Below are 25,756 nucleotides of genomic sequence, written 5' to 3'. Positions count from 1 at the left end.
AAGGCTTTTTTTTTTTTCTTTTCACACATGGTTTGACACGAGGAGTTTTTAACATGAATTTTAAAACAATTTAAAATTGTTCATGAAGAATTTACAAAAAAAAAAAAAAAAAAATACAACTAATGCTTGAAACTACCCAATTTCTTCCTTAGATTTCAGAGAATTTCTACTTTGATTTAAACTCTGAGCAAATGAAGGGAATGCTTCGGCCTCATGTCCCCCCTGCTGCTATTTCCACCCTGGCCAGATCTGCCATCTTTTCTATCACCTACCCATCCCAAGATGTCTTTCTAGTAATAAAGGTAAGAAATGTCAGGGAAATTGAAATTACTGTGGTCTCTTGGTTTTTATTTAAAGTAAAATAGAAATTCTGTTCTCAAAAGTGTAAACAGGGCTGCTTTATTTTGACTATTCTCACTTAATTTCCTTTGTAACAACCAGTTCAGTGCACTGGAGAGAGTGTAATAACCAGTTCAGAAACTGGAGAGAGCACAAAGGTTTGCTTGATGATATAAATCAGTTTTCTGAGGCTTGACCTCGGTTTTCATATAAAACAATGTGCTGACTCCTTAAAATGACAGATAAGTCAGTGATTTAAAAATATCTATTGATCTGAATCTCATTTCAAAAAGGATTACACGCCCCTCAGCCATATTTTCAGATGTATTTAAGGGCAGAAATTGCCAAGAGAGTGAGATCCATAACTGAAATAAAATGCAACATTGGTCACTCCTGGGATAAAGTACACAAAGATAAAAGTTATTCTCTGTTCTCCCCTTTGGCTCAGCGAGTGCACAAATGTTGCTCATTCAGGTTGGTGTTTGAGTCAAGATTTTTGGCTGGACTCTGGATAAAAATCATCCTGTGGTCAAAAGGGGAGTTCAAGACAGATTTGCAGTTGACAGACAGGGAGTGTGAAGGTTCTGCAGGAAATGCTTCTTACACAAAGACTCACCAGGCTTCAGCTCTTGTGGAAGAATATTTTCCTTCCTTGTGCTTGTTCAGTTTATTAATCCTTGCTGGATACATGTCCTTATAATGGCTCATTTTCCCTTCTCAGCTGGAAAAAGTTTTACAGCAGGGAGATATTGGGGAGTGTGCAGAGCCTTATATGATTTTTAAAGAATCTGATGCAGCAAAGGTAAGAATTTCTTTGGTGTTTTGATAAAAAATGAAATGTATTTTCTTTTACCTTGGATGGTTGATACTGTTCCTGTCTTTAAAAGGATCCATTTTTAATTAGGAATTTAATCCCATTCTAAAGGCCAAAGAAGAGCCAAAGACCTTTGAGTCTTGATGCCATATTGGGGTGGAGTAGTTAAAGGTCAGCAGATTTTGTGGCTGTCAGGGGAGATTTGTGGTTCCCATCAAACTCAGTCAGCTGTGATTCCATGTCCCAAAGGATCAGCTGGGTCAAGGGAAGGCAGCCTTTGATGGGAATTTGCTGTAAAAACTTCAACTTTTCCACTGCTTTTGCAGCTTTAACCCCATCACTTTTGCCTGGTTCTGAAAGAACCTCCAAAAATGGTTCCTAATTTCATGTGCAGTTGGGTTGGGCCAGGTGCAGATCAGAGGGTAATAATGAGGGCTGGGTGAAGGGCAGAGCAGAGGCTCCAGCCCTTCTTGTGGTCCCAGCCTCTCCATTTCTCAAAAGCTTGGATGATTTGTTCACTTTAATCAACCTCTTAATAAATTATTTCCTCCCTAAAGTTCTAAAAATTGCTCTTTAATACGCAGAGCTATGGAAAAATCCTCTTTTATTCCCTTCTTTCCTTGACAAAATGGGTATGAGACTACTTATTTGAGGAGTCTTTTGAGTTTCTCACACAACTCCAGATGATGTGAACACCTCCTGCATAAAATCACATTAGGAAAGGCCCTTTCAGACTTCACAGGGGAAAATACAGATTTTCTTGAGGGAGCAGTGGGCAGATGAGCTCACTGGGATTTGCCATGCTGTTCAGGAGTGTTAGGAACATAAAAAGACTGTTCTGACTGTCCTCTGGTGGCCTCTTTTGGGAAGCAGAAGTTGCATTTTCCCAGCACTTGGTGCTCCTCCTCTGGAAGGTGCTACCAAAACACACAATCACTGGGAGTTAGAAAAGACACCATCATTCCTCACTGGTTTTGCTGAATGAACCTCTGACCCTGTTCTTCTCCTTTTAACCTCTTGGATTGAATATTTTCTTCACAGAACAAGGAAAAGTTGGAAAAACTGAAGGGCCAGGCAGAGCAGTTTTGCCAAAGACTCGGGAAGTACCGGATGCCTTTTGCCTGGACAGCCATTCACCTCATGAACATTGTGAGCAGTGCTGGCAGCTTGGAAAGAGATTCCACAGAAGTTGAAGTTGGCACAGGAGGTACAGGACTTGGCATCTGCAGGAGGCAATGTGGGCAAATCCAGAGGTTTTGATTCATATCCTGCAGCTGCTGTTGCTCCTTTTATCGCTTTCCTCCCCCTACCCTGATGGTCTGGGGTCATGGTTGAACTAAACCAGAAAAGTCCATGAGCATTTCTTACAAATGGATTGATCTTTCAAGGATTTTACTAGCAAACCATCTGTTATATTATTTAAAACCAGGCTTGTGAGACTGAGGGAGCATTACAGGCTGATGAACATTTTCCAAAGGAGTGGATTAATCTTTGTGAGCCACATAGCTCATCCAAAACTGCTCTTCAGCATCCCCAAAACTGCCAACTTCATCATCTTTCAGGGCAAGGGAAATACATAAATCTCAGCATGATAAAGACTTTTATAACAGCAGGAAGGCACTGGGCTGAGGTGGCTGGGAGGGGAGCAGGAGTCAGCTGTGCTCCACGGCCTCCGGAGCGGGATTGCCTGGGCATAACCCCCTCTTCTGTCACCTCATGGCATCATTCCCTCTCCTCCTGTGAGGGAAGGAGTTCTTCCTTCAGCAGGAATCCTGCTTGGGACAGAAGGAGGCTCCTGGAGTGTAGTTTTTCTGCTTTGTTTTCCTAACTGCTTCTCACTGTTGTGTTTTGCAGAACGTAAGGGGTCGTGGTCGGAGCGGCGGAACTCCAGCATCGTCGGGAGGCGTTCCCTGGAGAGGACCACGAGTGGGGATGAGGCTTGCAACCTGAGCAGCTTCAGGCCAGCCACCCTGACAGTGACCAACTTCTTCAAACAGGTTTGGCAGGGAAATGTCTCACCTAGGAGTTATTGCTTGGACGGGAGGATTGGATGGCGTGAGGTCGCTGGGTGATTAACTGGGGATGCGATTGATTTCTGCTCCCCAGTCCCAGGGAGTCTTTGAACAGCATTCAGTGGGTTTGTTATGTTATTTATCAATTATCATGGAGTAACAGACTGGTTTGGGTTGGAAGGGAGCTTAAAACCCATCCAGTGCCACCCCTGCCATGGCAGGGACACCTCCCACTGTCCCAGGCTGCACCAGCCTGGCTTTGGACACTGCCAGGGATCCAGGGGCAGCCCCAGCTGCTCTGGGCACCCTGTGCCAGGGCCTGCCCACCCTCCCAGGGAGGGAATTCTCCCTAATATCTAATCTAAACCTCCTCTAAGTTATACATTACATAATATTATATAATATATTAATTCTGGTAGTAGTGAATCCAATTCCTCAGAGTGATTTAAGGTTGACATCAGTTCCCTGGACACATCCAGGGATCCCTGAGGAAAAAAAAAGCATTCTTCTTCTGGTGCTGCTTTGCTGAGTGGCAGCTCCTCTTAGCCAGAGCTTGGGATTTTCCTCAGCACTGGAAAATGTGATTAAAGGGAACAGATTTTTTAGTTAAGCTTAGCAAAAAGTAATGAACCGAGAAATTTCTGAGATTTGCTTAATGGCACATCTAGCTAAGGAAGAACTGGTCACTAAGTTAGTAATGATTTACAAAAGCATATGTTTATTTACTTTGTTGAGGTTATTTTTACGTTGAAGCAGCTCATTTTATTTAATTTGTCCTTTAAAAACTGCCAAACATTAATTAAAGATTTTAAATTTCAGATTCTGTATTATCTACCTTTTCTCTTGTTAAGTAGTTGAACACTACCCAGTGTTTTTCTCCTTCCATTCGCTTCTTTTTTTTTCTTTTTTATGTTGTGACTTCTTATCTTTAAAATCAGATAGATATCTTTTGCTTTTGGGTGGCAGAGTCCCATTTTCTGTAATATTTCCAAAATTAGCAAAACTCTGAGCTAGTAGAATGGGCACAAGAAAGACTGACAACAGACTGTTTACACTTCCTACTTTTCCTGAAAAATAAGGCTGTTCTGGGCTCACCCCAAAGGAAAGGCAGATGAGAGGGAATGAAGATCACCTCCTGAATGACAGATACTTTTTCAAACTATTCCACTTGCTAAAAAATGGGTATTTTTGGGAAATCTCTTAGCAGCCATTTCCAGTTTGGAAAAAGATAATATTGATGGGGAGAGAAAAGGCTTTCAATTAAAAGTTCCTGCAGCTGTCAAGGTGATTAATAAGGGATGACGGAAGGGGAAAGGATGGAGAAATGAAGTGTAATTTAACACATTAACGGTAACACCTTGTTCTGGGAAGGGACAGTTGGATGTCAGAGGGAAGAGCCTGTGGGCTGAGAGGGTTTGTTCACTCTGGCAGCCCTGGAGGGGTGTTTGGGTAACCAAATCTTGCACCCTGAGCAGGAGGGGGATCGCCTGAGCGATGAGGACCTGTACAAGTTCCTGGCTGACATGAGACGTCCCTCGTCGGTGCTGCGCAGGCTCAGACCCATCACAGGTACCCAGCTGTCATTATCTCTGCTTTTTAATGAAGGCATGGCACCACTGTTGGGCTGAGAAGCATTTATTGCTCAGATAAACATCAGTCTCAGAGGCTGTGAGATATTAAAGGAGCAAGCAGTCAGCTGTAGCTCAAAGTGGTCACAAGTTCTTTGTCACAAGGCAATAAATAACTTTCTAACCCGATGGACAGTTGCCACAGGGTGTATTTTGCTTCTCTAACCTGTCACCTTTACTCACTTCTGCTGCACAGGGGATACTTTTACCCAATGGGCTATTATCACACATACACACATATGCTTCTATTATAAGTTCTAAACTCTCAGCTTACTCCATACAAGCACACCCTTACATTATAAACCCTTCACCATCTTATCAATATACTTTCTTACTTAAGGCATATTCTTACTTCCAACTATAGAAACATAAGTCAGTCCATGAATTTTCCATTTAATGTCTGTGTACTGTACCTTCACATCAATCCAAGCTTCTTCCAAGGCTGCAAGGATGCACTCTCAAGCTGTGCCAAGGGAAATTCAGGTTGGATATTAGGAAAAAGTTTTTTCCAGAAAGGTGATAAAGTTCTGGAATGGCTGCCCGGGGAGGTGGTGCAGTCACCATCCCTGGGTGTGTTTAAAAAGCCTGGATGTGGCACTGGGTGCCAGGGTTTAGCTGAGGTGCTGGGGCTGGGTTGGACTCCATGATCTTGAAGGTCTCTTCCAACCCAGGGATTCTGTGAATTTGTGTAAATCAAACCCTTCAGTGTCTGTGGAAGTTTCTGTTTTTCCAGTTCCCACCCAATCAGTCCTTCTGGGCTCAAAAGTTCAGGTATTTGGTTAGTTCCTCCCCCAGGCACTTCAGAGGACTCCCTGAGCACAATCCTTGGAACAGCAGGAGCACTGAAGGTGTTATGGGGCAGGTTTGTCACTGGCACACTGAGGGTGGTGTCTGTGAGGGGAGGATGCAAACCCCAAACCCAGGAACCTCTGTTTCCCACCCTCTATCCCAAAGGAGATCTCTCTCCTGGCTCCCACTCCTGGTTAATAGGAACAGGCTCCAGCTCTGTTTGAGGAAGGGGAATAGAAGCCCTGGCACACCTCAGTGGAGCTGGTCCCTGACCTGTGCTATTCCTGACAGTATTTACTTAACCTGCTCTTAAAGCTCTCCAAGGACAGCAATCCTGCCTCTTCCTTGGATCATCTCCCCAGCTCTCAGCTGGCCTTGCAGCCAGGTTAGGTTTTAAGAAGACTTTGCAAAATTATTTTGCTGCAAATTAATCTTGACTCTGGTCTGCCATGGCCTGGGGCAGTGACCACAACCTTCCAAGCCCTTGAGTGTTGTGATCAGTTCACCCAATTCACCTCTGGTTTGCAGCCTGACCAATCTCAGGGTTTTTCAGCCTTTCCTCTGATGGAATTTTGTTTGTAGCAATAGCTGTGCCTCACAGGAGCATTATCTGGACTGCATTTCCCCAGTTTTCCTGTGGCATCTATGCCTTGTAAAGATGCATATTTTCTGTTGGTTCTTATTATCTGGTCCCCACTTGCCTTAGATATCAGTTGGATCCACTGATAGCTGTTAACAAATCCACTTCATCTCTAATTTATCATTTGTTGATTCATTAAATTCATATATAGGATGTCAATGAATGAATATATAGGATATTAACCTGAAGAAACAAAGCACAATTATGCTTTTAAAAATTAATTTCTGTATATTAATAAATAAAATCCCTTTCTTTTTGCAGCTCAGTTGAAGATAGACATATCTCCAGCTCCAGAGAACCCCCACTACTGCCTAACCCCAGAGCTGCTGCAGGTCAAGCTTTACCCAGACAGCAGAGTCAGACCTACAAGAGAAATCCTGGAGTTCCCTGCCAGGGATGTCTACGTCCCAAACACCACATACAGGTCAGAGTTTTGAAATCCATTTCACTTTTCAGGGCCTGAGACTGGCAAGTGTAGAAATTCCTCCCTTATCAGCGGGCTTGTTGCAAAATTTGGTTGATGGGCTGAGGTGCTGTGCCAGAGGCATGGGAAGGGTTCAGGCTGACACAGAAGAAAAGGCTCAGCTGGAGAGGGACAAACAGGTTTGCATCAAACTTGGCTGTGAATAAGAACACGGGAGAGGTTTCTCCATTTCTCCATTTGGTTAAATTCTTTTCAGTTTTATGGAGGGTTTTTTTTTTCTTTGTTAAAGTCACCATTCTCCTACTGGTTTTATTAATTTATGCCACTTCAGTGACTTTTTTTCTTTCTTTAAAGTGAGGGATAGAAATAGAGAAAATATATAATCCCTTTGTTCATATTTCCATTTTGGTTTCCAAGCAATTTCTTTGTTTACAATACTTGACAAAAATCCTCTGAAGCCCTGAAAAATAGGAAATTTTTCCAAATATCTTGGGAAACAATAATCTTTCTATAACAAAATCCAGGCTTGGACCAGATTTCTTTTCATTATGTACCATTATTAATTTAAAGCTTTTTCACAGTATCTTTGAAGACATTACATGGTTGAGTGGAATTGTCTTCATCAGTTGAGTAATTTCACCAACTTAGCAAATCCTTTATTTATATTTAGATACAAACCAGATTTTTATAAATCAAAGTTTACAAGAAGGGTTTAGTCGAGTTCCATTTCTTGTATTTTTAAAGGTCTCAGCCATTTACTTATTTGTCTATTTATTTATTGGACAAGTAATTTAACATTACAGTAAACCAGTACAAATAGGCAACACTGCATGATCTCATCTCTGTTACAAACCCATGAGAAGTAAAAGGATTTTTATTGCAGCATTTCTGTAATTAACACATTCTGTTCACGGGGTTTCACTCTGACAAATGACAACCAAAACCATTTCCTGTGCTGAGATAAAAAATCCACACTGTACAAGGGTTGGGGAAGATAAACAAGTCAATATGACTCAGGGGAACTGCAGGATTGGGGGTTTTGTCACTCAGCACTTCCAGGGCCAGCCCGAGGCTGTCACTCAGTGTTCTGCAGCTGAAGTTCAACACATGAGTGTCCCCAGGAGCTGGACCAGCCCTGTCCCATGGGCTCTGCCTACTGGGTTTGTGGCTTGGCACCCTTGACCCCATTGGAGCAGCTGTTCCCTAAGTGAAAGGTGTTTTGGTTGTGTGCTCACTTGGTTATTTAATTCCTTAGCTGGTTGGACTGAAAGGTCACAAAGGCTTGGCTCTGATTCATTTCAGGTGAGGAGAGCAAATCTCTTCCTCCTTTCAGTGAGTTTGAAGTTTGGCTCTTCACTTCCCGTGAGCAGCCCCAGCTGTGCAGTTGCTCTGTGGGATCTGTGGGATCCAGAGGAGCAGGGCTGCTCTGACCCCCTGTGTGTGCACACACCTGCACAGAGCTCCAGAGAGCATGGATTGGCCTCAGCTACACTCCTGGAAAACTGTCTGCAAATACCCAGAGCCCTAAAACGAGGAATTACCCATCTTTCATTTGCTCCTAAAACATTCCACAACAAAAGCATGAACCAAGCATTCAATTAGTTACTTCAAGAAACAAAATTTCTTTTTTCCCCCTAAATGTTTTCCATAGTGTTTTGCCAGCTCTTTGTTCCCAGAAAACACTTTTTGTTTTCCCTACTACACAACCCAGAAAGGAATGCACAGCCTGAAAACCCATTCCCCCAAACAATATTATCCAATATGTGACAGGTTGGCTCCTAGACATTAGAATTTCATCCAGGGGAGGGAAAAACTCCACAAAAAGTTGCAGCACATTGACACTGGGGCTTGAGGGAATGACAATACTCACCAGACACTTTGTAAGACCATCTCAGATGCCTCAGGTTTATGTTTTGGAGAAATTCCATGCAGGGCATGGACTGGGACATGGCATCTGTTGGTAAACACAGCATTAAGTCCTTTGGTGTGGTGAAGTTCATTGTGTTTGCTCTGAGTTAAAATGCAGCAGGTTGAGCACTCAGTCAAAGCTTTTTAAGTCTGTTGGGTGGATCATTATTTTGGTTGATTTGAGCAGGTAGTATCTTCCTTTCCTAGGCTTCCAGTATAAACCTTTTCCTCTGTCCAGCCTTCCCCTGGACCTTGGCGTGACGTATTTCCCGTTCAGGTTGGTTTCCTCACACTCACTGTGCCACCAGCCTCCTGAGGAGAAATGTGGGAATGTCAGTCTATGGCAGAGTAAACAGCTCCTCTCTGCAACATAAATCTGCTTTAGACCCTAAATTCCAGCTAAATTGGCATTTACCCAGGATTCCCAAATCACTGAATTGTTTGGGTTGGGAAAGTCCTCAAAAGTCACTGAGTGCAGCCATTCCCCAGCACTGCCAAGGCCACCACTGACCCATGTCCCCAAATGTCACACCTGCCTGGATTTTAAATCCCTCCAGGGATTGGGGATGGGGACTCCACCACCCTGGGCAGCTGTGCCAGGCTGGACAACCCTTTCCATGAAGAAATTTTCCCTCCAATCAATTTAAATCTCCTCTGGTGTAACTTGAGGCTGTTCCTTCTCCTCCTGTCCTTGTTCCTGGCAGCACAGCCTGGCCCCCCCAGCTGTCCCCTCCTGTCAGGAGCTGTGCAGAGCCACAAGGGTCCCCCTGAGCCTCCTTTGCTCCAGGCTGAGCCCCTTCCCAGCTCCCTCAGCTGCTCCAGACCCTTCCCCAGCCCCATTCCCTTCCCTGGCCATGCTCCAGCCCCTCCATGTCCTTGTCCTGAGGGGCCCTTCCCTGGACATGAGATGTCCTTCTTGGCATTCTTTCAGGCATCCACAATTTTCAAGAATGCCTAGGATGAAGTACAAAGTGTTTGTTGCATGAAGCAGGTGGCTGGAGGACAATTTTGTATCCTGTGGTTCAGTCATTTAATTGCTTCTTCAGTTGTTTGCTTTCTGCTATAAACTGGCAAACATAAAAGCTTTGTAAATCAGAGATTTACAAAGGGTTTAAGAGTTCTTAATTAAGAACCCTTTAACCAAATTATCTCCAAGGAGAAATGGCTTCAGCCTTGCATCTCTTGCTCTTTTGAGAGTGATTATATTGTGTATATATGGCAAGCACCTAAAATCTGCCTTTGAATGGAAACTCACTGATTATTAACTTTATAGTTTTAGCCTAAAAGGAGATAGAAGTCAGTTTTTTCTTTGGATTTTTTGCAACAAGGGATTGAACAACTCAACCTGGGGCTGTCACACCAGACCAGGCATCAGAGGAGGGACAGCCCTTTGCTTCAGAGTTTGGAATCTAATCCTGGGGGTTATTTCAACCTGTGCTGCCTGTTCTGTTCCTGGTGTTGGTCATTTGCACAGGAGGGCAGGATTAAGTGGGATATTGGGAAGAAATTCTTCCCTGTGAGGGTGGTTAGGGGCTAGCAGAGGGTCTTTGGAGAGACTGTGGATTCTCCATCCCTGGAAGTGTCCAAGGCCAGGCTGGACAGGGCTTGGAGCAGCCTGGGATAGTGGAAGGTGTCAGGGTTGAAACAGAATTCACAGAATTCACAGAATGACTGGGTTGGAAGAGACCTTCAAGATCATGGAGTCCAACCCAGCCCCAGCACCTCAGCTAAACCCTGGCACCCAGTGCCACATCCAGGCTTTTTAAACACTCCCAGGGATGGTGACTGCACCACCTCCCCAGGCAGCCATTCCAGAACTTTATCACCTTTCTGGAAAAGCTTTTTCCTGATATCCAACCTGTATTTCCCCTGGCACAGCCTGAGCCTGTGTGCTCTGGCTCTGTCAGTGCTGCCTGGAGACAGAGCCCAAGCCCAGCTGAGCACAGGCACCTTTCAGGAGCTGTGGAGAGTGCTGAGGTCACCCTGAGTCTCCTTTTCTCCGGGCTGAGCACCCCCAGGATGAGCTTTAAGCTCCCTCCCCAGCCCGGCCATTCCGTGGTGCAGTGAGTGTGGAGCAGAGCAGTTGCTGTGCCCTTGGGGCCGTACCTGGGTGGCTCTGGGGGCAGCTGGAGCCGCTGGCCGCGTTCCCGGCGCGGTCTGCGGTGGAGAAGCGCAGCTTGGCGTGCTCCGGGAGCGCGTTGGGAATGCTCCCGGACATCCTGGACAGCTGCAGGGTGAAGTTGGTGCTGGGGCCCCCCAGGCTGAAGCTGTACTCGATGTGCCTCCTGTTCCCTCTCCAGTCCTGCAGCTCGATCCGCAGCAGGTAATTCCCCTGCTGGGTGATGGAGTAGATCTTCTTCAGGCCCAGCCAGAATTCCTCTGCAAAGTTGGAGGGAAGAGATGGTTTTAGGGATAACCTGCAGGTAGTGTTGTGAAAATACAGTATTTAAAAGGCTTTATTAATTGCTTTAATTAAATCAGTGATTTGAGTCTTGGGGACTGTTGCTCTTTGCAGAGGTCTGCTGCTACATTCTTTTTGTTTACCTCTGCTTAATTGCACACTGATGATCAATAAAAGCAAGAGTTCTAAATGAACTGGAGCTTCCCCCTTTAAGTTTCCCACCTCGTGTGGAACTCTGAGAGGGAGCTGGAGACATTTAAGAGGTGTGTAATTGGAAGTGTGTGACAAATGAAGCGGGTGACATACATAAAACCTAATGGCAATTGTTGCATTTTGGGAGGAAAGAGCTGCAGAACCAAACTGGGGTTTCAACACCCTCCTGTACAAAGGGAATTTTTCTTTTGCTGGAATTTCTGATCATTAGTTTAATTGGTTTCATATATTATATTCATTAAGTAGCTTATTATCAGCGCAGGTAATTGCCACATGTACAGAGTGGGGCTGAATGTGAGTGCCAGGCACACAGCTGGCATTTAAAGCCATAGAGCACAAGATGCTTGAAGAAAATACTCCCTGATTTCCAGGTTAGGAGTTGTAACCTGGTTTATTTTATCCCCTCAGAAGATGCAGCAGAGCACTGAGTAGGACATAGCTGAGAGCAGTGAAATTCTCTGTAAAACCCAGCACTGAAAACATTTTGCTGCATCTTGGTGCAATATTTGGGAATTGTGAGACCAATCAAGGAGCCACTAAAGCATCCAGCAGGATCAGATAAACTTCACAGCTGAAAGTTACTTCAGCTGGGAGCTCCTGTCCCAAAACTGAGGGAAAGGTTGAGAGACAGCAGGTCTTTATTATAAAAGATGTGGAAATAAGTCAATATTGCTGCTCACCTTGGTGAGGTTTAGATCTGTGCTATGCTTAGAAAGTCAGACTGTTTCCCAAACAAGAGGTCACTCGTTTTGTACGAGAAAAACAAGGAGAAGATTCTGGATGAGGAGGCTGTTGGGCAGCACTTGGTGCTACAAATTCTTTGGAGTTGATGATTAACATTGGGAACGTGGGTGTTTCCTCACCCTATCCAGCCATGGAGGGGATTGGCCACTCTGGAGAAGCCTGAGGTGTTTGCTCAGGGGAGCACACACAGCCTTGGGCTCTCCTGGGGCTGGAAAAATGGATGGGATTTTAAAGGTAACAGGATTGCAGGAAGGTTCAAACAAAGTAGTGACAGCAACTTTGTGAGGTTTTGCCTCTGTGTGTATTTGAAATGCTCTGAGAGGTGCTTTCATAAGTAGTAAAATCTTGATGAAATGGTGTTTAAAGCATTCTGGCCTTGATTCAGTTTCTAAACACACATTTGAAGGGATGTCTTTGAGAATTTCACGAGTTATGTGTTCTAGCAAGCACTTCCTGCTATTTCCAATAAATCAGTCAGCTGTTTTTTGCAGGTTTAGTCTGCTTTCCTTTCCATAAGAAGATTCAGCTTCTCAAATCAATTGATACCAAGAGACACACAAGAAAGGAATATTTACCATTGAGGTCACCAAAACCATTTGTGTAGGCATCCCAAGTTTGGTTGAAATCCAATGATCCATCCACTCTCTTCTGGATTACAGTCCAGGATGTGCCTGTGAAAAAGGGAAATAAGTCACAGCTTGGCCTTGGCCTCATTCCCTGTCCCTGAGTGTGCTCTGGGCTGCTCTCATGTTCAGGTGGAATGAGTTAATTGAGGTCTTCATCAAGGGGATTCAAATGAGCCCAACTGGAGAGAGCCCAGGGCCCTTCAAGTGTCCTTGGCCACACCCGGGGTGACTCCTGTGACAGAATTATTCGGTTAGGCTGCCTTGACTGCGTTTCACTTGTTTATGAGGGCTGAGAGACAGAGAAATTGATAAAGAAGAGATAAGAAGAGCCCCAGACATTGGCTCAGAGGGTCAGACTCTGCTGATAGTGGCTGGCTGCTGGCACAGCTCTGGGGCAGGGACGAGGTGCTGGGGTTGTGTCCAGACTGCAGCTCCAGGGGGGTCTCCCCTGAGCCTAGGTCATGACACCCTCACTTCAGCTGCTCCACCAAATGTAAGCAAAGGAGCTTTTTTGCAGAGGGCAGCCCTGTGAGTTGTGTTTGCACATCCAGACACGTGAGGTGGCCCCACATGTTCCCCAGCTCTCTTGAGGGCACGGGAAGGGGATGTGGGACAGGCACAGAGCAGCTCTGGGGGTGCAGAGAAACCAGGCCATGAGGGAATTGGCCAAGCTGTGGGTGGCAAAAGGAACAAACTTGGGTTCCTTAGGAAGGTGACATGACAGCTGTGTTCCTGGCTGCTGTGCCACCCAAACGTGTGGCAGTCCCATCCCAGGACTCACTTCTCTGGGTGTTTGGCACAGCTCAGTGTAAAGCTGTATTAATGAACAAAATTTTTCTTCTGTAAAAGTAAATGGTTTGCTTTTCTTTGGGAAATGCATTCATGGTTGCCCTATAATGGCTTTTGTAATGACCATTTTCATTACCCACAACTAAAGGATTGGGATTTGGATATCCTTAATTTGTGGCACATGATTGCATGTCCTTTCCTCAGTATAAGCAAGAGGGGAGTAGAGAACGGGAGCAGTGATAAGGAAATTTCAGGATATGGGAAACCTGAGTTCAGAGCAGACAGGCCACTAAGAGAAGTCAAGAGGATCATAAATCACAAGTTTTTCTGTACTTCGGGAAGGGACAAAGTTGTTTGGCTTAGAGGAAGATATTTCTGTGAAAATTAGACTGTTGCTGGCACAGCTCTTACCAAATTTCATTTCACAGTAGACACTGAAAGCTTCTGAGCCATTGGGCTGAATAGTGTAGACCCCACTGGCCTGCACCCCAGTGTGGTAGAGAGCAGTGCAGTCAGCAGCAGCACCTGGGGAAGCAAACAGCCCATTAGAAATCCTGCTTGGGGTGTGCTGAGCTGAGAGCTAAAGACAGAAATGGGAATGTTCATACTGGTAATTTCATTTTACAATAAACGTCATGGAATGGACAGACTGCTTTGGGCATAATAGTGCAGCTGCCAAGGTGTGAACAGGTTGGATTGCCTGTGTTTTTTAAGTTAGGCAGGGCTTCAGTCTGGAGGATTTTGGAAAGTTTCTAAGGCCTAAGACTAGACTCTGGCAAATGTCTTTCCTACCCCTTGTAAAGTTCCTAGTAAATACCATGCTCACTGCTACAATTCATCAGTGCCTTTCAACTTCAAAGAAAGGACTTCTAAATCTTATAATTAGCCAGTGTGAAGTAATGAGTTCTCTGTTGAGGCTCCACAAGATAGACATGGGTAAAAGCGTGGTCACAGCATGTTTACAAGAGGGGAATGGATCCTGTTACTGCATTTTTGGACATTGTTCCTGTGTGTCACCCCAGAGACAAGTACAGCTGGAGTGGGGCTAAATAGATAATGACATTTTTTCCAAAGAAGGAAATCTAATTCCTTCCCACAGCCCAGTGTATAGCATAAAAATCTTCTCCTTTTAGTCTTTGGCTCCTACAAACCAATCCAAGGCTGTCCCAGAGGGTGGTGGGAAGGCAGCATGTGCTGTAATCACATCTCAGAGATGGGGTCTCACCATCAGCTCTGTATGTCCCAGCCGTGGGCCTGTGCAGAGCAGAGGGGATGGGCTCTGCTTCCTTCTGCTCCTCCAGGAAGGAATTCTCCAGGAGTTCCTGGAGCTCGATGTGGTTTAGCTGGAAGAGCCATAATCACACTGTTAACTTCCCAAGGCTCTGGAGTGATGAGGTTCATGGATCAAGACAATGTCATGCAGAGAATAATTTTTCTTGAGAGTGTAACCCTGTGGAATACCCAATTTACCACATAAAAATAACTGCAGCTCCACGCTGGTGGATTTTAGGAGTGGGACTGCCAGCTGTGCTACTGCTCTGGCAGGGTAGGGTTCATGAGAGGGGGAAATGACCTCTTCTCTTGTGGTGCACCTTAAAGGGCAAACAGATTTAACTTATTTAATAATAATTTTTAATGGGCAAACAGATTTAACTTATTTCCTCAGGTGACATCACTTAGACCAATAATACCAACAGCTAAGGAGGACAGAACCTGCAATTCCTTAGACTGAAATGCATTTTCCTCTCAGAATAAATGAAACCTGATCATGCTGGTTGTACTGTATTACAGTGATGCATGTTGGACTTCCACTCTGGGAGTGGATTTTGGAAATTAAGAAAGAGGTAGAGAGCAATGAGACTTCCAGACCAATGGAAGAGCAATAATGGGATACATAATAAGAGAAAAAAACCCCAAATGAGCAGTCAGGAAATGCAGCAGCCTGGTGCTGAGAGACAAGATCTCAAAGCTGTTGTTGGCTGTAGCTCCTGCCTGGCAGCACTGCAGCCTTTCCCCAAAACAGGTGCCTCAAAATGACCCCCAGCTTCCTCTGCACCCCAAACTCAACAAGGGGTGCCTGACCCCAAGGGTTGGACCCTCAGCTCCCTCAGTGTCAGGAGAGATGGAAGGACAAGCAGAGGTGGTTCCTGTACCTTGTCCTCCAGCTCCATGATCTGGTTGTGCTGCCTGTCCAGCTGCACGTGCTGGTCCTCCACGATTCTCAGGAGCTGCTTGATGTTGTTGTCCTGCTGCTCCACAAAAGCCTGAGGACAGGGAGAGGAGGATGGAGGAGGCTTAGGAGCAGCAGAAGACCTTCAGCAGTGGTGCTGCCTCTGTAACTCTTGTCCTGGGGCCAGTTTTGAGAGGCACAAACCCCTGAACATTGCCTTCCCTTTTCCAGAGAATCCTAGAATATCCCTAGCTGGAAGGGACCCACAAGGATCATCAAAGTCCAGCTCCAGAGGTTTGCCTGCTTTCCCTCTAAATTGAAAATTTTCTTTGCTTCTGAAGTGAGCACCCATTTTTTGGAGACAAACTACTGGCAGCTTTGTAGACTGTTTTTTTAATTGCTCTTTTCCTTCCATTTTCACATCCAGAACAATTATGTTCTGTGGAATTGGCCCTTGATTCAAACTAGATAGATGGCACTCATCAAAAAAGGGAAAAATCCGCCAGCATTTAGGATATCAGCTTGGGATTGGAGAGATCAGGATTCATCTTTTTGCTTTGACACAAACATCCAGCATTTTCCCATACAAATTACTTGGCCATTTTATACTTCTGCAAAGTACAGTTAGTATTTCCTTTTCTATAGAAAACCTTATACCCACCTAACTGCTTGCATGATTTGCATATTAATTTTATTAAGACTTGTAAGAGGTTTGGTTCTGGAGGTCCTACAGGTGCAATAAATGCCCCTCTTAAAGGTTTAAGCTCCCTGTTTCTGCACTGAGCAGGCAGTTCCCACTGCATGGATTTGGGATGAGCTGGTGATGTACAAACCCATGGGTTTGGGAATCTCATCATTTTCTCGATTGCAAATCTTTTTTATCATTGTGATGACAAAATTCCTTAAAATCAATTTGCAAATCAATACTGAAAGTAATACAGAGCTTTATAATTTCACAGTTTTTCACTGATTTCGCTGGGGAATTTTACTGCAAAATTAACACTGTGTCAGAGTAAGGCAGTGATTTTTTTAAGCTTATTACAGTGATTTCTTTCTCAAAATGCAGACTAGTACTCCAGTGAGGAGCAAGGGGAAGCATGAGCTTCTATTGCATAATTACTGATGATGGCATTGCAGTGTATTTTGGCTCATTGTGTCAGGGCTTTTCACAAGTCACTTACTTTGAGTGAAGAAATTTCTTTTGTCTCTTGCACCGAAGGCTGGAAAATGGCCAGTTTGGTGACCTTGTCCTCCAGTCCCCACACTTGCTCCTGCAGCTGGATTTTGTTTTGGATGAGGTCTTCGATCTTTAGGTTCATCTCTTGTGAGAGGTTCTTTATCTCCTCGTTGTTGATTTGCAGCCTGGCCGTGGTTTGCCGGAGCTGTTCTTCTTCCTCCTTGATTTCGCTGGTTTGCAGGGAGAGCTCGTAAAAGGACCTGTCAAAAATGTAGAGTTTCTGAAAGATGTCGTTCATCTGCCCCTTGGTCTTGTGGACAAAGTCTTTGAGGCCGTGCCCCAGCTGGAGGAGTCCATTGGCCAAGATTCGGACGTCGTCCAACATTGCAAATCTCGATTTCGTTTCGGGAGATCCGGCGGAACCCACGGAATAAAAATCCTTGTCACCTCCAGCTGGGAGAGCCAGGGGGGCCAGGAATAGTAAAACTGGAATGATCTTCATGTTTCCTGCTCTTGGTTCTCTTTGCTCAGGATGCAGAGACTTTTCCCAGTGACAGCTCGTGCTCTGTGGCCGTTCTGGGTTGCAGAACTTGATCTATTTATACTGCTCTTCATTTTAGGAGAGGCAGAGCAGCGGGTTGATCATTAAGCTGTGTGTGTTTGAACGAGTGTAACCCCTCCTGAATGTAGGTTGATACCTGGGAAGATAAAATTGAGAGACGGGCACGTTGCTGATTAAACTGGTTCTGAACTTTTCCATCTGCCGGGCCTTCTGGTGTAAAATGTTATTGATGACACGGTGTTTTTCACACAACTCTTTTCAATAGGTTAATTTTGGGTCATAATCTCGGTACGGGCTCAAATTGCTCCTTGTTTGTGTTGTTTTGGTTTCCTTTATTGCCTCAGGAGTGTGAAAGGGTTTTACCATGTTTGAGAGCGCTGGATGTTCAGGTTGTGAAGCTCCTTGATGAGCTGTGGAAGGGCAAAATATTCCCAGATGATTCACACAACTTGATTTTCATCTCCGGCCGTTTTCTGATGTAACTCATTGTGCTGTAGTGGATTTACTTGTCATGGAGCCCAGATTAAGTGAGAAAGAGGGAATTAGGTCCAGAGATTGCCTGGATGTGATTCTGCTGTGTTAAGGTTTGTGCAGTAATTTACACCATATAAAACTTATTTTTTAAGAGCTGCTTTGCAGAGGTGGGTGAGATAAATAATACCTCGCTTGCATTTCTCACCTTACCGTTCTTTTTGCTGTTTAAGATTCACACTGCATAAAGAAAGGCTGCAAGTGCTCTGAAATAAATGCCCAGTTCTGCAGTGGGTCTCTGCATGGAAACGTGGGGTTTTTTGGGTAGTATTGCAGTGTGAGTCAAAGATATTTCTCTTTCTGGACTCATTCATAGCAATCCAAGAAAGCAAAATCAAACATTGCACAGTGTACTTTGGAGAGTTTTCAGGTTTTTGCTAAATTTGTGTATGTTTGGAAATTCTTCCCCTGGACTTTTTGTTATGTTGTTGATGTACATATGCACGTATGATATGAAGCATCTGTAGAAAAAAATGTTAAAAAAAAAGAAATTTTTACCTCATATGTTGAATTTTTTTTGTGCTCAGGGGTTGGTAATACGCAAGTAACCTTCCCATTCACAATTAAATGCTGTGAAAGTATTTTAGATCTCAGATGAATTGCTGGGGAATATTTTGTGCCAGTATGATTGGGATCAGAGTTACTGGAGTACCTGAAGTATGGAAAAGCATCAGAAGCAGGGAGATGATCAGGCCCAGCTCTGGGCAGAATAGGGATTCCTTCAAAAAAACAATTCTGAATTGTTTCTCTGGCATCTGACACAGGGATTTTGGGCTGCAAAACTTGAAGAACTGGTTGTAAAATTAAAAAAACCCCAAAAAACAACAAAAAACCAACAATACAAACATATAGACATTCTTCCATCCACTTCATAGTACTTAAGTGGCTGTGGTTTTATGTGGTTTCAAATGAACCATTTTCTTTTTTTAACTATTTCATGCAAGAAATCTTTCTGGTTTATTTTGAATTCTTCCTAACCCCCCAAAAAAACCCCCTTCCATCACCTCCCAAAAAATCTTTCTTCTTGGCTTAGTCTTTGGAAAAATCCAGAGAGTTACTGAAGAAATAGCAACTGGGGATCAGACATTCTACCAGGTTCCTACAGCTTTTGTGTCCCATGTGCTGCTGGCGCTGCTCAGGCATGACACTACCTATGGAAAAGGTTTGTTTTCCAAAGGGAAAAGGCAGCCAGAAGGCCCTGATGTCAAATATTAATAAAGCACTAATTAGCTGCCAAGCACGTTTCCATATTAATGCCAAGGCCAGTGAAGTCAGGCAGTGCTAAACTCACTACAGAGCACCCCTAGATGTCACAACAGTCCCAGAATCCAGAAGAAAAGTGGGACACAGGAAAGCAGAGAGGAGAAAAGCTTCTGGCATGACTAAACCATATTCAAGAGCTTTGGAAACCCTGAGAGGGAATCCTGCCTCTGAGAGTTGTCAGCCCAGTCTGGAAAAGATGTATATAACAAACATGATCCTGAAGATCTTTCATGCACCTAGGTGACCCTGATTATATGGGCTTTAAATGATTTTTATAGTAGGAATAAAGCAAAGAAAAAGGTCTCTGGGTTTTACTGAAAAGGGAAATTTTCATAATAAGAAAATTAATTCATAGAAATTTTCATTGTAAGAGTTAGGAGCAGCTCTTAATGTTTTAATACCTTTGTGAAGGATTTTGCAAAATGGCTGCAATGATATTACATAAATATTTAGAGGAGTGCCTAGTGCCATTATTTCCATGGCTTGGGAAGCCTTTGCACTTTAGCAATTTATTTTATGGAAGTAAAAGCACTTCAGAGATCTGTTTGAGATAATAGGATAAGCTTTGCATATATTTGGCATAGCATTTTAATAAAAGTTCCAAACCCAAGCCCTTGGGTTTACAGCTCCTGCCTGAAACTTTTATTGATGGAAATCAAGACATTTATAATGCTCCTGTCACTTTTTCAGCCATCAGTCCCTTTCCATGGCTGCTGTAACTGTGTTTAGACAGGAAGATCTGAGGTTTTTAGTTATGTGGTGTAAAAGAGAGGCTGGGAGAGCTGGGGATGGAGAAGAGAAAGCTCTGGGGAGATCTTAGAGCCCCTTCCAGTTCCTAAAGGGACTCCAGGACAGCTGGAGAGGGACTTGGGACAATGGCCTGGAGTGACAGGATGAGAGGTGATGGTTTAACCTGAAAGAGAGTAGGTTTAGATTAGATTAGATATTGGGAAGAAATTCATTTCTGCATGGGTGGTGAGGCCCTGGCACAGTTTGTCCAGAGCAGCTGTGGTTGCCCCATCCCAGGAAGTGTCCAAGGACAGGTGGGACAGGGTTTGGCACAGTCTGGGACAGTGGAACGTGTCCCTAGACATGGCAGGGGATGGAATGAGGTGATCTTTACATCCCTTCCAACCCAAACCAGTCTGGGATTCTGTGGTAAGGTCAAGCAGGATTTTTCCATTTGGGGTCACATTCTGATTTGCCAGCTGGGCATTTTTTCCCCTCTTTCCATGTAAGTTTTCCACAAAGGGAAGATGCCTGTAACAGGAAACCCTCTGGAGAGCGGCTGCCTGAACAGGGGGGAACATCCCCCTGTCCCCTATTGCAGTGGGATCTATGCATCTCAAATCCCATAAGCACCAAGAGCTTCTTCCTAGTGAAAAGCCCTTTAATGAGGGCTTGAAAAGCAGTGGAGAGGGGAACAACCTGTCTCTTTCCTCAGCATAAATCAATCCTTTGCATAAGCCTGCCTTTAATATAGGGATCCTGTAGCCTGGCTTCACAAATACCTTAAATCTTTCTCTTAAGCACTAATAATACTTAATAAAAGTTTTATGAGCAAGGTACATTTTAGAGTAAATTTTCATATCCATTTTCATTTTAAAAGAACATCAAGCAGCAAATGTATTCATGGCAGAACAAAGTAATTTAGGAGAGTCACAAAAATGGCCCTGGCCCCCTCTGAAATAGTAGGAGAGCATTGATTTGGCAAAGTGACCAGTGGGGATGGGATTCCAAAACTTAATTCACCATGAAGGACTTGAGAGGGAAGAAATTCCCACTTGCCTGCTAAGCTTATTCCTCTGCCTGCAGGGGTGAAGCAGAGCCTGGCTCATGAGGCTGCTCCAAATACCCCTGAACTGCTCTTAGGGAATTCCTTAGGATCAGCATTAGCTGTGGCTGTGTAGATGGACTCTTTGGGGTGCAGATGGAATTGCCATCAGAACCAAGTCCTTGGGTGGGATTCATTGGCCAAAATCTTGTCATTAGTGCCATTTCAGGCAGCCAAGGACAGCCTCCCTTTGCAGCTGCTCCTCCAGGAGTGCGTCCCACCAGTGCAGGTGTTTTGGAAACTCCTGGCATCTAAAAGGCACCAGGTACTTTCCCTGAGTTACTGCCCTCCTGAGAATCCAAAAAAGAGTCTTTTTGTTACCAGCCTCCTGCTGCCAGCACTCAACAGCAGCTGCTTTATTACGCCTTAAAAGTTGTCCTGCTGTGCTCCTCACTTCACTCCTCTGAGCCCATCTGGCATCTCTTGTCTCTCTGGGACAAGGAACAGTTGGAAACCACTCACAAATTGTGTTCAGACCCACGGAACAGTTCCCAGAGGGAAGGGAACCTCTTTTTCCTCTTGCCTCACAAGCCAGGGCTGTTAGAGGGCTGGTCCTGCAGTGTTTGGGCCATCCCCTGGCTGGAGCTGCAGGAGCCAGGCTGGCCAAGGAGGATGATGCTGGTGTGGTGGGCAGAGCTGTGTGGGGAGGTGGAATGGGGATTTCCAGGCTGGTTTTTAGAAGATGTGTAACAATTCATACATTTAGACTTGTTTGGCAGCAAAAGAACGTTCATTTCCTTTGAATAACTGATTTTTGAGATGGAAAAGTCTGTGGGGGATGTTGGGTTTTGTTTTTTTTTTTGTCTTTAAAAGAACATCAAGGAACTTTGTGTAGATCTAAATTATTTGCACAAAGGACAGGTAAGGGTTTGTAGTGGACAGTTTTGCTGATGAAGTGTGAATCCAACTTTCACCTTGGCAAGGGCCCAGCAGGGCTCGGAGGACAGAAAATACTGCAGAATTTTGCATCTCTCATGGCTATTATATTAAAATAATCAGAGACTTGGAGAAATGGGACTGGAAGGGGTTTCCAGAATGTGTCCCCTGCCCAGTGAAGGTTGAGGCTGTCTTTAAACCCATCTGAAGAGTGTCTGCCTCACTTGTCCTGAGAAACCACCAGAAAATGGAAGTTTCACACCCTCCAAGGCAATTTGTTCTACAGCTTTGACTCTCCTTACAGCCAGAACATTTTCCCTTGTGCCTCACCTAAATCTCCTGTGCTGAAGTTTTCTCCCATTATGTCCTGCCGCATTCCCTGTGGATGTGATGAGCACTTCATTACTTCAGACTTTGAAACAGTTCTTTAGCTACCTGGGAGTGTTGTCATTACCTGAAGCTACATGTATCCATTTAATTTAATCCATTTTCAGAGGAGAAATGTAACCTGAAGTTATCCTGATGTCAAGAGATTTAAAAGAGAAAAGAAAAAAAAAAAAGGGACAGGCCACAAGAAGGAAGGTATTTAACAGAAACCAGCTGTTTTGTGTTGAGCAAATAAAGTATATGAAGTAGAAGTAAATAAAGCTTTTGTATTCATAGGTTGTCTTTCCACTTGAACTTAGATTGTAGAATCACTGGGGAATTTTTAGATGGATTTTTCAAGTACCCTTCCAAACAAGAACTGTTTCAAAATATGATGAGAGTTTAAAAAGGAAATAAGGGGTCATTACCAAAGACAAGTTGTTTGTCTGGGTGTGCAGTGCATCTGAGAGAACAGAAAGTGTCAAACCCTTCACTGTGAGCCTTTCCACAGAGGTTTAAATAACAGCATTAAGGAAGGTGTGACCCCTCTCATCACCTGCTGCCTTTGTCTCTTGCAGGAATCTCCTTTATGTGTATCCACAGAGCCTTAACTTTGCCAACCGCCAGGGATCTGCCAGGAACATCACAGTGAAAGTGCAGTTCATGTATGGAGAGGACCCCAGCAATGCCATGCCGGTGAGGGGAGGCCTCTGTGCTCTTGGGAAGGGCAGAGCACTCCTGGCAGTCAGGAAACCCCTGTCTTAAAACCTCACTGAAATGCATTCCAAAAGAACAAGTTCTGAGGAATAGAAAATGGTATTTCAGAGCAAAGAGTGTATTTGTGTAGAGTTTGCAAGGTAGCAGTGGAGCAGCTGGAATTTTAACTTGAGATTATTCATTATAAGGGTGGTGAGGTCCTGGCAGAGGTTGCCCAGAGAGATTCTCCAACCTGGAAGTCAGGTTGGATGGGGCTTGGAGCAACCTGAGATAATGGAAGCTGTCCCTGTGTCATTCCTGAGATGGGATTTAAATTCCCTTCCAGCCCAACCCATTCTGGGATTCTGTGTTTGCAGCAGACACTGCTCATGGTTGGAATAGAAGCTTTGCTTCCATGACAAAAGCATTAAAGGTGACAGCTTTGTTCAGGGTAATCCCCACTCAGAGAAGATCTGTGCAGGGGTGGTTCCATCCAGCAGTTCTTCTGCCATGTCTGTGTCCATGTGTCACTGGAGTTGTTGAAATTGTGCCTTTTCAGTGACTAAGTGAAGTGCTGCCTGTCAGTGAAGGGGCAGGGAACAAGCAGATATAACTGTACAGATGCACAATAAATGGAGCTCTAAATGTCTCTGCAGGATTATGGAACAAATTCTTGGCACAGTTTTATAGGGGGGTTCCTGTGTTTCTTTCCTCTTTTTGCAGGTCATCTTTGGCAAATCCAGCTGTCCTGAGTTTTCCAAGGAAGCATACACAGCCGTGGTGTATCACAACAGGTAAAACACAGTGTGGAAGTGCAGTTACTCACCAGTGACTGGTGTTAATTATTTAACATCAGCATCTGGACAGCACTCACAGTGACTGCAGTGCCAGTTGATGCTGTCCTTAGAGTTTTGTGACAACTGGGAGACAGAGTCTTTGTTTGCTGTGGTACAGATCAGCTTTGTGTGATCCTGAGCACGTAGCCCAGCTCAGCAGATGCTCCAAGTACAACTCCAGTCAGCAGTCATGAAGATTTATGTTCCAAACTCACGGGAGCAGGTGCCCCTGTTGTTTTCATGGAGTCTTTTAGACATTAGGTACAAATTGGAGCTACTTGGTCTTGAAAATAATTCCATTGCAGCTGGGGTGAGGGGTGCTGAATCCAGCAGGAACATTTTCCTGGCTTTGCAGCTATGCCAGGGACAGATGTTCCAAGGAGAGGTATTCCAGGGGAGATTCCTGTCCTGCAGGTCGGGCTTGTGGCAGTGTCCACGTTGAGACAAGAGTTTATTGCTCATGTGGTTTAGAGTGCCTGTGTGAGGAGGAGGCTGGTGCCCATTTTTTTATGGATTAGAAGTTTTCCCAGTCTTTGGTGATCAGAAAGTGAGCTTTAATCCCTCGGGATAGCCCATACACTCCCTTCCCTGCAGATCCTTTAACTCAAAGGGTTCAGTCTTGAGCACAGGGTAGCAAACCACTGTGGGTGACTCAGCTGAGGCTCTGCTCTCCGCACAGATCTCCTGATTTTCACGAGGAAATCAAGATTAAGCTTCCAGCCACTTTGACAGACCACCACCACCTGCTTTTTACTTTCTACCACGTCAGTTGCCAACAAAAACAAAACACACCTCTGGAGACTCCAGTCGGCTACACCGTGAGTGCCTTTCCATCCTTACATTTTTCAGCACATGATTCATTCAAATGCATTTGCTGGCTCTTTGTTTAGCATCCCTGTGAACCCATATCCCGTTGGAGAGCTTGGGAAGTTGGCAAAAGCTCAAAGGAAGCCTTAAGAAATGTGTGGTTTTGTTGTTTCCTTCTCTTTGCAGTGGATCCCGATGCTGCAGAATGGCCGGTTAAAGACGGGTCAGTTCTGCCTTCCTGTGTCATTGGAAAAGCCACCACAGGCTTATTCAGTGCTTTCTCCAGAGGTGAGCTGAATTCTGCCTGCTGGAAACCAACAGAATACATGCGAGAAAAAATGAGAGGATGTATGTGTACATATCTCTGTGTGTGCATTTATTTATTTCTTAAAAACCGTTAAATTCAGACAGAATTTTAGTGTTTTTATGAGGCTATGTGTGTGTGATCTGGCCAAAATAAATGAAAATAAACGAAATTGTAATTAGCAGAACCTAAGCTCTGCTCTCTGCCACATCCTCTCTCATTCTTCCTCAACCTGCAGGTTCCTCTCCCAGGGATGAAGTGGGTGGATAACCACAAAGGGGTTTTCAATGTGGAAGTTGTTGCTGTGTCATCCCTCCACACTCAGGTGGGTGTCAAGAGCAGTCACTGGAATAAAATAATCTTCTGACAGTTGAAACGCTGTCAGAGTTGATGCTGTGAAGGGTGTAACAATCCCTTGTAGTGAAATTACAATCTTATTTTCAGTTCTGAGCCAGCACACCTGTTTTTTCCACATTCTGCTGTGAGTATATTTGAGAAGCTCTGCTCAAAAATATGAGTGGTTTGGCCTTTATTCACAGGGGGGTGAATGGCCAACAGTGTTTTCAGCCTGTTGTGTTTGATACAACAGCTCCAACACAGCCCAGGCAAATTATGTTTTCTTGTTCTTGTGTTCTTGTTTTCTTGTTCTTGTTTTCTTGTTCTTCTCTTTCCCCTCCTCCTCTTTTGTTTCTCCCTGTATTTTCCCTCTTTGATCTGAAAATAAAGATGACAATCATTTTGTTTAATCATTTCAGCTTTTGTTTTATTAATTCCCACTGTGTCATTTTGATGGGGTGTGTGTATTTTATTTGTGCTGTAAGTAGTAATGTGATTTTAGTGCATTTTTGTCTGGTTTTTCTAAGAATACACAGTCTGTGGGTCCTCTAGTTTTGCCTTGATAACTTTGAAAGTAGAATTAGAATTTAATATGGGCAGATCTCTCAAAGATGATCCATTTCTACTAATTTTGTGAGATTAAATGGCCAGATAGAAAAATGAGGGTGAGA

The 25,756-nt window shown here is 44.3% G+C and overlaps 2 protein-coding genes across 12 annotated transcripts in view; one reads left to right on the top strand and one right to left on the bottom strand.

Moving 5' to 3' along the window:
* Positions 1–25,756, top strand: part of DOCK7 (dedicator of cytokinesis 7) — a 95,058-nt gene that overhangs the window by 29,370 nt on the left and 39,932 nt on the right. For all 11 annotated transcript variants that reach the window (XM_053985251.1, XM_053985250.1, XM_053985246.1 and 8 more), the window contains exons 9-19: positions 153–302; positions 1,061–1,141; positions 2,195–2,360; positions 3,008–3,150; positions 4,641–4,734; positions 6,484–6,646; positions 22,685–22,802; positions 23,526–23,596; positions 24,318–24,456; positions 24,632–24,733; positions 24,988–25,074. In XM_053985251.1, the coding sequence (XP_053841226.1) occupies positions 153–302; positions 1,061–1,141; positions 2,195–2,360; positions 3,008–3,150; positions 4,641–4,734; positions 6,484–6,646; positions 22,685–22,802; positions 23,526–23,596; positions 24,318–24,456; positions 24,632–24,733; positions 24,988–25,074 (1,314 nt within the window). The remainder of the gene's footprint in view (positions 1–152; positions 303–1,060; positions 1,142–2,194; positions 2,361–3,007; positions 3,151–4,640; positions 4,735–6,483; positions 6,647–22,684; positions 22,803–23,525; positions 23,597–24,317; positions 24,457–24,631; positions 24,734–24,987; positions 25,075–25,756) is intronic.
* Positions 7,368–17,218, bottom strand: ANGPTL3 (angiopoietin like 3). The gene is made up of 7 exons (XM_053985257.1): positions 16,679–17,218; positions 15,481–15,591; positions 14,553–14,670; positions 13,739–13,852; positions 12,488–12,583; positions 10,661–10,933; positions 7,368–8,866 (listed from the first exon to the last, which is right to left on the bottom strand). The coding sequence occupies exons 1-7, from the start codon at positions 17,174–17,176 to the stop codon at positions 8,685–8,687; spliced, it is 1,392 nt and encodes a 463-aa protein (XP_053841232.1). The 5' UTR covers positions 17,177–17,218; the 3' UTR covers positions 7,368–8,684.

The sequence above is a fragment of the Vidua macroura genome, chromosome 9 (assembly GCF_024509145.1).
Source record: "Vidua macroura isolate BioBank_ID:100142 chromosome 9, ASM2450914v1, whole genome shotgun sequence".
NCBI classification, from domain to species: domain Eukaryota; kingdom Metazoa; phylum Chordata; class Aves; order Passeriformes; family Viduidae; genus Vidua; species Vidua macroura.
The sequence above is the reverse complement of the archived record's forward strand: the minus strand, read 5'-3'. Positions and strand labels throughout refer to the sequence as shown.

Bases quoted from the DNA above. Each gene is read 5' to 3' on its own strand.
- ANGPTL3 (XM_053985257.1), bottom strand. From the start codon at position 17,176: ATGAAGATCATTCCAGTTTTACTATTCCTGGCCCCCCTGGCTCTCCCA. The intron at 14,671-15,480 runs GTACAGGAACCA...TGGCTCTTCCAG, and splicing joins TCATGGAGCTGGAGGACAAG to CTAAACCACATCGAGCTCCA. The intron at 12,584-13,738 runs GTAAGAGCTGTG...CCTTTTTCACAG, and splicing joins CTACTGTGAAATGAAATTTG to GCACATCCTGGACTGTAATC.